The sequence below is a fragment of the Centruroides sculpturatus genome, unplaced genomic scaffold (genome assembly GCF_000671375.1).
Source record: "Centruroides sculpturatus isolate CEXI.00-Female unplaced genomic scaffold, Cexi_2.0 scaffold307, whole genome shotgun sequence".
Taxonomy (NCBI): Eukaryota; Metazoa; Arthropoda; class Arachnida; order Scorpiones; family Buthidae; genus Centruroides; species Centruroides sculpturatus.
In genome coordinates this window covers 170026-182220 of record NW_019384520.1, presented here as the reverse complement: position 1 = coordinate 182220, position 12195 = coordinate 170026, and the positions used below count along the sequence as shown (strand labels likewise).

The 12195-nt window shown below is 29.6% G+C and overlaps 2 protein-coding genes across 2 annotated transcripts in view; one reads left to right on the top strand and one right to left on the bottom strand.

The window, feature by feature from the left end:
* Window positions 1-6399, top strand: part of LOC111622718 (ephrin type-B receptor 2-like) — a 48112-nt gene extending 41713 nt beyond the window's left edge. Inside the window, 2 exon segments of the mRNA XM_023365138.1 lie at window positions 394-536; window positions 4501-6399. Of these exon segments, the coding sequence (XP_023220906.1) occupies window positions 394-536; window positions 4501-4768 (411 nt within the window). The 3' untranslated portion in view covers window positions 4769-6399.
* Window positions 6400-6449: 50 nt separating this feature from the next.
* The window catches only part of LOC111622719 (probable 28S rRNA (cytosine(4447)-C(5))-methyltransferase), a 79158-nt gene continuing 73412 nt past the window's right edge, over window positions 6450-12195 (bottom strand). The window contains 2 exon segments of the mRNA XM_023365139.1: window positions 6450-6841; window positions 8304-8428. Coding sequence (XP_023220907.1) covers window positions 6588-6841; window positions 8304-8428 — 379 coding nt within the window. The 3' untranslated portion in view covers window positions 6450-6587.

Genomic DNA, 12195 nt, shown 5'->3' with positions numbered 1-12195 from the left:
AATCTTCATTGATAAAATTTATATGTAAATTTTGTCAATGAAGACTTTGCAATTGCTACTAAAATATAAATCAAGTATGCAAAGCCTTAATATTTTATATTTCAGTTTTTGTTACTTTAAACAATTTTCTCATTATGATAATTATAATTATGAGAAAAATTATATAATCAATTTTTTTGTTGTTGTTGTTCATAAAACAATTTTCAGATTTATTTTATAGTTTATTACAGAATAATTTACAAATTAAAAATTAATAAAGTATATATTAATTATATATATAGATATATATAATTTGTAGAGAACTAGGATATATAGATATCATAGTTCTCTACAAATAAAACTTGAAAGCGAATAATAAGTTATAGTAAAATAAAAACTTTTTAATACTTGCAGGATTGTCCGGAAGCTATTCATCAACTGATGTTAGACTGTTGGCAAAAAGACAGATCGCATCGTCCAATGTTTGCCACAATTGTGAAAACACTGGACAAATTGATGCGATGTCCCGAAAGTTTACGAAAAATTGCCATGAACAGGTTAATATAAATTCCAGTTTTTTTTTCTTATGATTAAATTATAATAAATAATACATATAATTTATACTGAAAGTAATAGTTAGGAAAAATCAATGAAAGACACAGAAGTCAAAACTTTCTATTACATTATTACAATTACATTAATGAAAAGATTACATAGATATGTTAGGAGCAAAACTATTTATATTAATAGTTTTGCTCCTAACATATTAATAAGCATAAATCAGAGTATATAGCATATAGATAAAAAGTACTTTAGACAAACTTTTAATACACTTCCAATATGTAATTTATTTCAACACATTATCATTGATTTAGTGAAGTTGTTTGATTGCTTTGAAAATTATTGATTTTTGTTAAGAGTTTTACTAATCAATAATTTTATTCACATTCTTGATTGTATATTATCTTTTATTTTTATTCTATTGCCTTATGTTCAAAAATGTCAACTGCTTTCATAATTATTACAGCAAAATATGTATGGGCTTTCCTACACAAAGATAACTTTTAATCAGTGTGTGCTAAAAAATAAATATTGGGTTGAGTCATAAATAAATTCCGTTTTCTAAACTGAAATTTATTTGCCAATAAAATGTACAGCAATAGACTTAAATCTATCACATATTCACCATCATTATTAATGACTTCTTGCCATTTTTCGGGCAACTTGTCAATTCCTCTTGCATAAAATTCTGGTGATTTCGAATCAAAAAACTCCTGGACGAACTCCTAAAGCATTCTGCAGTGCCCGGAAAAGATGGAAATCTGTTGGTGCCAGGTCCGGTGAATAAGGTGAATGAGGCAAAACAGACCAGCCAAACTCCAAAATTTTTTCTTGTGTAATCTTCGCTGTGTGTGGCCTTGCATTGTCATGCAATAAGGTGATCTTTTTTCTGTTAACAAGTGCAGGGCGCTTTTCATGAAGTTTTAGCCGAAGTTGCTCTAACTGTTGTATGTATACATTTGCAGTAACAGTTTCATTGCGTGGCAACAACTCAAAATGGATAATTCCTCGACGATCCCACCATACACACAACAAAATTTTCCTTCCATGCACACTTGGCTTAGGGTCCNTAAAATAAAAACTTTTTAATACTTGCAGGATTGTCCGGAAGCTATTCATCAACTGATGTTAGACTGTTGGCAAAAAGACAGATCGCATCGTCCAATGTTTGCCACAATTGTGAAAACACTGGACAAATTGATGCGATGTCCCGAAAGTTTACGAAAAATTGCCATGAACAGGTTAATATAAATTCCAGTTTTTTTTTCTTATGATTAAATTATAATAAATAATACATATAATTTATACTGAAAGTAATAGTTAGGAAAAATCAATGAAAGACACAGAAGTCAAAACTTTCTATTACATTATTACAATTACATTAATGAAAAGATTACATAGATATGTTAGGAGCAAAACTATTTATATTAATAGTTTTGCTCCTAACATAATAAGCATAAATCAGAGTATATAGCATATAGATAAAAAGTACTTTAGACAAACTTTTAATAACTTCCAATATGTAATTTATTTCAACACAGTGTCATTGATTTAGTGAAGTTGTTTGATTGCTTTGAAAATTATTGATTTTTGTTAAGAGTTTTACTAATCAATAATTTTATTCACATTCTTGATTGTATATTATCTTTTATTTTTATTCTATTGCCTTATATTCAAAAATGTCTACTGCTTTCATAATTATTACAGCAAAATATGTATGGGCTTTCCTACACAAAGATAACTTTTAATCAGTGTGTGCTAAAAAATAAATATAATTTTAAATTATTTAACAGTTAACTAATGAAGTAATTAGTAATTAAATTTGGATCTACAGTTTACTGAAAAGAATCTACAAAATCCTCATAAAATTCTTACTAATTATGATATGCCAGCAAAATAATATATTATTATTATAAAATTAATGTATTCAGAAATGAAGGTGTAAAATTTATTTGAAAATTTTTAATTAAAAAAATCATAGCAATATAGTTAAGATTGCTATAATTTTTTTTATAACAAGTGATGAAAAATATTTGAAAAATCACACATACACAAATTATGTGGTCTTTTGTACAAAGCACATTTCAAAAGAACAAGAGTTGCAGAATCAGTTGATAGTTATCAGCTGATTCTGCAATTCTTGTTTAAAAACATGTTCTGATAATTATATCTGTATTTTTGAGTAAAAACTTGGGAGAATAACAACAAAAAATATCTGTACACATCCTCTAGTTACTACTTATCATTACTGAACAAATTTATAGATATATACCATATTTCCTTGATTAAGCCTGGGACTAGTTTATTTTAAAAATATCCTCCAGAATTTATTACCTTGCAGCAGGAAACAAGTAGGTAAAAATTGAAATGCCTTAATTACTCATACATTTTCTGAACTATTGAAACCATTTATTGAACACATTTATGGGATTACATTTGAAATAATTACTATTTTCATAGTTAACTTGATTCAATGTCTTCCAAATCATGTCTGTTTTGATAATGTTGTAGGAATCAAGATCTTGATCACCACCTTCTGGTTCAAACTCACCATCTCCTTTGGAAAGATATGGTGAGTTGAACCAGAGTTTCCCTAATCAATCTTTCATTGATAAGTTCTTGACTTATGAACTTGATTGCGACTTTCCATACTCGTAATTTTTTGTTATGACTATTATTGATACATTATCAATAGAATAAAATATATTTAGTTTTATATTTAAATGCATTATATTTCTGTTATATTGGATAATCAAAAAACCCTTTATGATTTTAAAAAAACATAATTTACATCAAGAATACTTTATTCCAAAAATAGAATCTCTACTTAAAAATCCAACAAAGGCTTATCATTATCAATAAGGTTGGAAATGTTTGCTTTAATTAAATTTAATTACCGGAAAAGTGTGTACAGTGTGTTTACTGTCTTTATATACTCAATATTTATAATTTTATTTTAAAAACTGTTTCCATGAACCTTGGATTAGAAAGTGCTGTCTAACTAAAATTCTACCTCTTCAAATTATCTATAGTCAACCTTACTATCTATACAGTGCCATATTTTAACTTAGGGTTTAATTGGACTTCACTGATAGACCAGGATTGACTTGAATCCCGAGGTTATAAGATAAACCCCAATATAAAGTGATATCTGATGATGTTTTACTAATTTTCAGGTTGCAAATACATCTGCAACCTGAAAATAAAAATTTTGTTGGGGATAGCAAATATATAGCATGGCACACAATATACAATTTTGTTTAGTTTTTACTGTATACTTTCAATTTTTTATATGGGTTTATGTTCATTTTAGTATATCATCTTTTTTTAAAATAAATTATAAAAAAAAGCTGCTTAATTAAAGAAAAGTATATTCACTTCATTTCTTCAATGTCTAAAACTTTAGCATGCATAAATTTTTTTAAGATACTTAGCATGCAGACTCAAAAAGATTTGCTATTTCTTTCCCTGCCTTATAATAAACCTGTTACAATTCATTTACCATAAAAATTTAATTTGAAAAACATCTATAGTCAATTTTCAAAAGAATTTTTCTTATACTAATGTAACTTTCATGTACAGTACAGATGATCAAATGAAAATTATACTTGCAAGAAGTAGACTTGACAACTCTGTTAAGTAGTATCAGTTGTCGATGTTGTCCCGAGTGTCTGTGGTAAATAAATGTCGAGGATATACATATTTCTCCCAACGTCTAGCAGGACAGTAAAAAGCACGGCTGACTCCTGCCAAGTATACTCTTTGCAACTAAACTTTTCACTTGATCAACCTGTTTAAAAATTTTATAATTATGATTTTTTAGTAATAAACATAAATTATTTCTATCAATGCACTAAATAAACAGTGAGATTATTTTTCTTAAGATAAAATTATTGGCTAAGTCATCCTTATATTCTAGGAATTGAAATTTATAATAATTTTGTTCCCACATACTTTCAGGCATCAGAATCCGCTAGATCCCAATGCACCAGATTTGACGCAGTTCAAAACAGTAGAAGAATGGTTAACCAGCATAAAAATGGGACGATACTTAGAGAATTTTCAACAGTCAAATATCACTACGCTCGAAGAAGTGGCAAGGCTAACCCTTAAGGATTTGACGGCTTTAGGTATTAATTTAGTAGGACACCAAAAGAAAATTATAAACAGTGTGCAGACGATGAGAGCTCAGTTAAGTGCAAATATGTCCGAAGGATTCTTAGTCTAGCGTAGACTATTTATATAAATATTCTGTCGAAAGATGGACGAACAAATGCAACAAAGCTATGTTTTCAAATCATAATTTACTGTGATGTGCAGCTAAGATCTGAGAAAAGAATGCACACAGTAATCAGTATGAACGTGATGTAAAAGACAATTGCTCATAATTATTCTTGGTAGAAAAATCACATATTCTTCCAATTTTAAATGGAGCAGATATTGTGTATAAACAATATGAATATATACATATATATACACATATCATTTTCTTTTGTATAAAAAGTGTTATGGTGATATTGTTTCATTCGAGAGAGTGTTTGCTAATAAGCTCATCATAAAACAGATTCAAACTATCCAGAATTTCAGTTTGTTTCGACAGTGACAATGTAAACTTGCGTTACAAACCAAACAAAGAACCAACATTCATAGTTTTTATTCAAGTTTTTAAAGAACATATTTTTGTAGCATGACCAAAATTATTTAACTTCAGGCTAATAAAAAAAAATGGATTTGAGTCTTCTGAATTCCAACCTAGAACACTTATCTGTATGCATTTAAACCTCCCCCCGTCCTGTTTACTTCCATATCCTATTAGGCAAGGAATTGGGGAGCTGCCAAAATAGTTCCTATGCCTTGCCATGTAACACGAAGTTGCTCTCCATTGCTCTCCACCCTTGCCAATAATAAAATATGCAACAATTTTTAAAAAACCCCCTGCTCTACACTATCACTCAAGGCTGGACGTCCAAGTGCCGAGAAGCGAGGAAAAGGAAATTCGCAAATAGGAATTGCATCAAAATTTACTTCTGCAGATAATCGTCGAATCAGAAGCCCGTCTGTGAATTTTTGAAGAAAGTTTTTGACGTGAGCGTCCGAAATCTCTCATTCGAAAAGAAGATACGCTCAAATTTGTGAATTGGAACGGGCGCGTCGGCATGCTCCCACGTCTTCCTCTTTTCCTCTCAACTGCTGACGGACGCCGAGCCGAACAAGTGCTCACGTGATGGTGCTGAATTAAGGTATTTTAGATGCTTTATTTCCTCCAAGAAAAAAGGTCTCCGCAAGAAACTTGCCTCCGACGGCCACGATAGCATTTCCAATCGTATTTTGTACATTTCCTGCCATTTTTCCACAATACAAGAATCTGTGGACCATATTTCCAATATTTTGTGAACATAACTGTGATGTATTATTTCCCTTAACTCTACGGCTATTCCACCAATGTATATTTATTTTGGTTAAGTGGCTACAGAGGGCCACTGACACCATATCTAATACACGAAAGATATGCAATGTGAATGGCTACGCGAATATAGTTCCAATGTTGTGAATCCAGTGTTATTTATTTGAAAAGACTGGTTAACTTGTGCTGTGTTGTAAAATAAAAAATGTACAAATTTTTTTGTATTATACTGTTCCTGTTTATACATATGGAAAAAATGGTATAGATTGTGATGTTTGAATTCAAAGATGGTGTTTTATTACAATAGATGTAATGCTAAATAATATGTGTGCTTGCAGCTATGTCCTGTACAGATGTGCTAAGGTAGGTTTGTGTATAGAAAGCATATCTTAAGATTTTTTTGTGGCAGGCTGATAATTTTGTAAATTTTAGTTGGAACAGAGACAAAAAAAAAAGTGACAATAAGGTGTTTATGAATGTCTCAAAATTCATTTTATATGAGAGAACCATCAGCCTGTCCTTGTTAAATAAAGCTATGAATTATCTAATAAAGATTAATTTTTACAAATGCATTGATTAAATAAGAGTGTGAAGATTTTTATTTCATTCAAATGGATTATGTACATTAACGCTTTCCATTTACTCATTTGAAGGAATTGGCTTTCTTTGCTTTCTTATTTTTTAGCCATTTCGATTTTTTCTTTTTTATGCCGCCGAACGGTTTAACGGAATGATCTTCTGCCTCTTCGGTTTCTTCTTCCAAATCTTCACTTTCGGCAGAATTTTCTTTGATTTTCTTGCGTTTTACACCTTTTGTCTTTTTCGATTGATTTTGAGTTGCTTCTTCAGTTTCTTTTGGTTTGTCTGTCATCGCTTTGTTTGTATCATTCTCTTCTGCTAAAATAAATATATGTAGGATTAATGACAATTATTTTTTATTGTTTAAATAAAAGTGTTTTCAATAATTCTGTTAATTTATTAGTAAATATGTCAAGGATAAATTAAATTATTATAGTGAATTGTATTTATGCAAATCATCATTGCCATGTTACTTCAGTTTATGCAGCTCCTGCAAACAAACTTTCAAGATCTTGCATTTAAATACGCATAATTTCCAAATTTGGATGCTAAAAAATAAACAAATGCTTAACTAATAATATCCTTTAATTGCTGCAAACAATGAACCGATTGTATATTAATATTTATTCTATTAATTTTCTCATTCTGGCAATTTTCTATATTCAAAATTCTGGAAATTAATTAGCTAAAGAAAATTGCATCAGTAGGGAGAATGAAAATACCATTAGATTATTGTCGGTCCAACCATATTTAAAATTAAAACACTGCACGAAGCTATTGGTTCCCAAACATATGCAACAAACTTAATTACGAGTCAGTTTTTCTTTGAGAAGGCTTATACCGTATTCCAGATATTACAAATGTATTCAAATGATAAAGTTTTCAACTTTCCCAATATGAATCAAGCAAATCTGAGCCCGGATAGATTCTAATTATAAAATAAATAGAATTTTCACCCTGCAACATTACACCATTATTCAAATTTCATTTACTAAATAAATTAATACATAATCTGTTTCAAGAGAAAGTTTTTTAATTGAAAGTTTTATAATTAAACATAAGAAATAATTGATAAATATTACGAAAAAGTTACTATTAATGTTTGGTTTTAATTAAACTTCACAGTTCATGATCTATTTAAATCAAAACTTTTGCTGTCTAAATATTTCTAATAAGAATAATAATGTTTGTTTTTATTTTCAAGAATGCTTAATTTTTCAAGCAAACAAAATCAATATTCCTAACTTTACTGTAATTAGAAATATTTACCATAAATTTACTTGCAACACACACAAAGTTTAGTTTGTTTTCAAACTAAACTTTGTGTGTGTTTATTTAATCAAGGCCCAATCAATTTTTCTTTAATATTAAGCAGTTTTCTCTCTCAACCTAAATTCTAGTTAGTAACTGAATCAATGTAATTGTAAGTTTTGTGCCTTAAAGATTTTGAATACAACACAAGAAATTTGTGAACAATTACTCTGGTCTTTTTAAATCATTATGTATTGAGAATGGGCTCAATATCATCTAATTCAAATTTAAAGAAAACCTGATATATTTTACAGAATAAAAAGCATATCTTAATACCCACAAGTCAAATTTTTAGGCTGTTATTAGATTAATGATTTAATTTATCAAATTTTGTATATTATTTTGGCTATTTAAAAGAGGCAGGTGGTTAAGACTGCCAACTTGTACTATTAATTTTTTGATATCTGAATTTTAAAATGATAAAAAGATTTAATTAAAATAATTATGCTATATTTTAAATATTAATTACCTGTTTTAGGAATAACATTTGAAAATTTCTTTAATTTTGCAACAAAAAAACCATCCATATTGTGAACATGAGGACTGTACTTTCTGGTCAGTTTTAATGAAGGATGGAATCTATATTCTCGATACCTAAAAAATAAATTATATGAATATAAATCATACATAAAATATCAACATAAATATAGGGTGTCCCAAAAGTACTGCATGATTTTAATTTTAAAAAGAATGTTTTATTTATTCATTAATTGGCAAAGTTATGCAATACATCATTTTAAAGGGTAAACATTGCAATTAAACATGAAACAAAATATCTGACAAATGCCCAATTCATCTGACATTCTCACATTCTTTTGAGGTAATTTTCAATTACATTTTCACACAATTGCAGCTCTGTTTTGCTGATAACTTTTCAAATTTCTGTTTGTATGGCTGGTTCTTTTTGCTGTTTGTTCAAATTTTCCAATCAGTCTTTGGTCAAAAAAACATTTGCCATGTTTCTTTGACCAAAAATGAAATGTAATTTGTATGTGGTTGCAGAAAAACATTGTCTATACCTGTAATAAGTTTTGATGATCATTACGCACTCCTCCGTAGTATATTGCTCCATATTGACTAACTGCAATGTGTTTACTATGGGATGTCGTGGCATATGGCAATGCAAATCCAATGGGAGAAAAATAGCATGAAATTTAAATCCTGCATTAACTTTTGGACATCATTTAAAAAAGAATTCTATTATGGTAAGAAGCAATTAAAATTAATAATTTAAATTTACGAAAATTTTTTTATTTTCTACATCCTGAAATAGCCACATTAATGATTTCAATATATACAAGCCTATTCATTACATTAAATGTATTATTTTCTTCCATTCTGACAAAATCAAACAGCAGAATATATACTTGTGCATATTTTGCAACAGAAATAATTGGTTGTTTTCTTGTGTCAATACAATATTTCTGGATTTTAGTCCAAGGCTGCAACTATGCAGATGCGAGCGAGCAAATTTTCCGAGTGAGCGAGAATATGTGGCGAGAAGAGGTGAGACGCAATAAATATCAAAACCTGTCAGATATGTGCAAGAACCAGAAATTCACTCCTGCTAGCATTATTTCTTGCTTTTCGTTTGTGCATGGTTTTCCTTTGTGAAAATTAAATTGCTCGCAACCTCTCGCTCGCTCTAAATTCGCATCTGCATAGTCTCACCCCAAGTAATTTAAAAATATTTTGTTCTTTAAATGTTTCTTTCATTCATAATTTTACAAATTCTTAGTCACTATTTGTTAATGGCGACAATGTATTTTTGCTCTATAAAAAGAATAAATTATTCAACCACTATTAGATAAAGAATTATGAATTTCTATTAAAATATTATTTAAAAATATTAGTGTTGCAATGAATAGTATATTCGGCCTCAGGCCGAATAGCCGAATATTTGGCTTGATTAATGCACATATGAAAATTGGCACACAAACTGCATTATGGCAAGGATCTTGCTCTCTATTGGTCCGCTGTAACTACGCTTCGGCAATCGTGTTAATTCTTGGCAGTTGTAGCGGACAGACAAGAGTGTCATGGAAGTATGTGATAAATGATGATATCCAATGTGGTTAATAATGAAATGACCTATACGTGTAAATAACGGAAAAAGAACAGAGAAGGACCGCGAAGTGAAAATGTGAAAATAAATATGAAATTGAGTTGATAACATAATCAAACAAGTCAAGACAGCTTACTGGCACAAAATTCACGGCCGTCAATGCCAAATAATTGTTCTCATAGACTTCGGAAAGCTAAATGCTTGTAATGAAAGTCACTTAACGTGGACAGGTGAAAGCCTGGGGCCGTTCAGGCTACCAAGCTGTCTGGAACTTCAGTTATGATAAATAATTTTGTACAATGAAACAAAAAAGTTAATTTAATTTTCAAGTTTATAATAAGAGATGATTTCATAAAAATGCTTTACAAATCATTAATTATTATTTTTTCACATTTTGTGACCTAAGTTTCGATCTAATGTGACCATGCAGTAAAAATTTTCAAACAAATTTTTTACCCTTTTTCACCCCTTTAGAGTTGAATTTTGTATAATGTTTTCTTAGCATGCCTAAACTTTACAAAAGGAATAAACCCTCAAATTTTTGTTTCTAGCACCAGTAGTATTGGCTCTGCGTTAATTATCCTATCAGAACTTGTTCTTTTATAGACGAATATATAGATGACTAAACTACATAAGTAGGTAGTTTTCATTTAATTTGTAACCTTTTTTGATCTCTTAAAAAAGTAAGTTAGTTATATTACTTTTCCTTCAATCTTTTACATAAATAAACAAAAAATTGCACTTTCTCGAATTTGAAATGTATGTTCAGCATTAATAAAAGTTACCAAAATGATCAAAATAATCAACACCTAATCCGTTGCCAAGGGAGTTTATTTAAAAAAACGAACGTTTTCGATCTACTTCATAGATCATCTTCAAGTTGAAAAAAACGAATATGGAATAACCACAAAGAATAGAACATTAAATTTAAAATTCAAAAATATCAACAACTCAGTAATTAAGTAAAATAATTAAAGTGTAAAAATACCAATTGTAAAAATAAATAACATACAACAATAAATAAGTAATAGTACAAGTCGTTAACAGTTAACAAAAATTATAAATGCTCTCATAACGTAAATTGCGAATCAAGTCGTCATTCATAAGCCATTTGTAAGTCTTTTAATAGCAAACTTCCATGCTGAGGGTAGGCCCTCCGCATCTCTGGCGTTTATACATCTATATGTTTTTTAATCCTATTTGTTGGTTCTCGTACAGGATGTTATAAACTCCTGCTTTATCTTCTTTCTTAATATCCCCTTTATCGTTTATTAAAATTTTAAATAAATTAGGAGCTCATTTTAAAATCACCATTGATTCTTCTATGTCAGCAATCTCCTTCATAACGCTTCTTACATTTTTGTTGTAGGTGAATTTTATGTATTTACTAGGTCTTTGTTTAGAGACCTTTGTATATTGTATCTCAAAGTTTCTAACAATGCCGGCAATTATGTTTTTCCTGTAGCCTAAGGATTCTGCTATCCGTTTAATCCTGTCGATTTCTTTGTCTCTGTCCATAATATTGCCGCAGTATAAAAAGGCCCTTCTAACTAGGGCACGAAATGCAGCCAATTTATAACGAAACGGATCATTAGAATGTGCAGGGATATAGCCTACACATAGCCCACTATATATATCCGCACATTCTAAGGATCCATTTCGTTATAAATTGGCTGCATTTCGTGCCCTAGTTAGAAGGGCCTTTTTATACTGCGGCAATATTATGGACAGAGACAAAGAAATCGACAGGATTAAACGGATAGCAGAATCCTTAGGCTACAGGAAAAACATAATTGCCGGCATTGTTAGAAACTTTGAGATACAATATACAAAGGTCTCTAAACAAAGACCTAGTAAATACATAAAATTCACCTACAACAAAAATGTAAGAAGCGTTATGAAGGAGATTGCTGACATAGAAGAATCAATGGTGATTTTAAAATGAGCTCCTAATTTATTTAAAATTTTAATAAACGATAAAGGGGATATTAAGAAAGAAGATAAAGCAGGAGTTTATAACATCCTGTACGAGAACCAACAAATAGGATTAAAAAACATATAGATGTATAAACGCCAGAGATGCGGAGGGCCTACCCTCAGCATGGAAGTTTGCTATTAAAAGACTTACAAATGGCTTATGAATGACGACTTGATTCGCAATTCACGTTATGAGAGCATTTATAATTTTTGTTAACTGTTAACGACTTGTACTATTACTTATTTATTGTTGTATGTTATTTATTTTTACAATTGGTATTTTTACACTTTAATTATTTTACTTAATTACTCAGTTGTC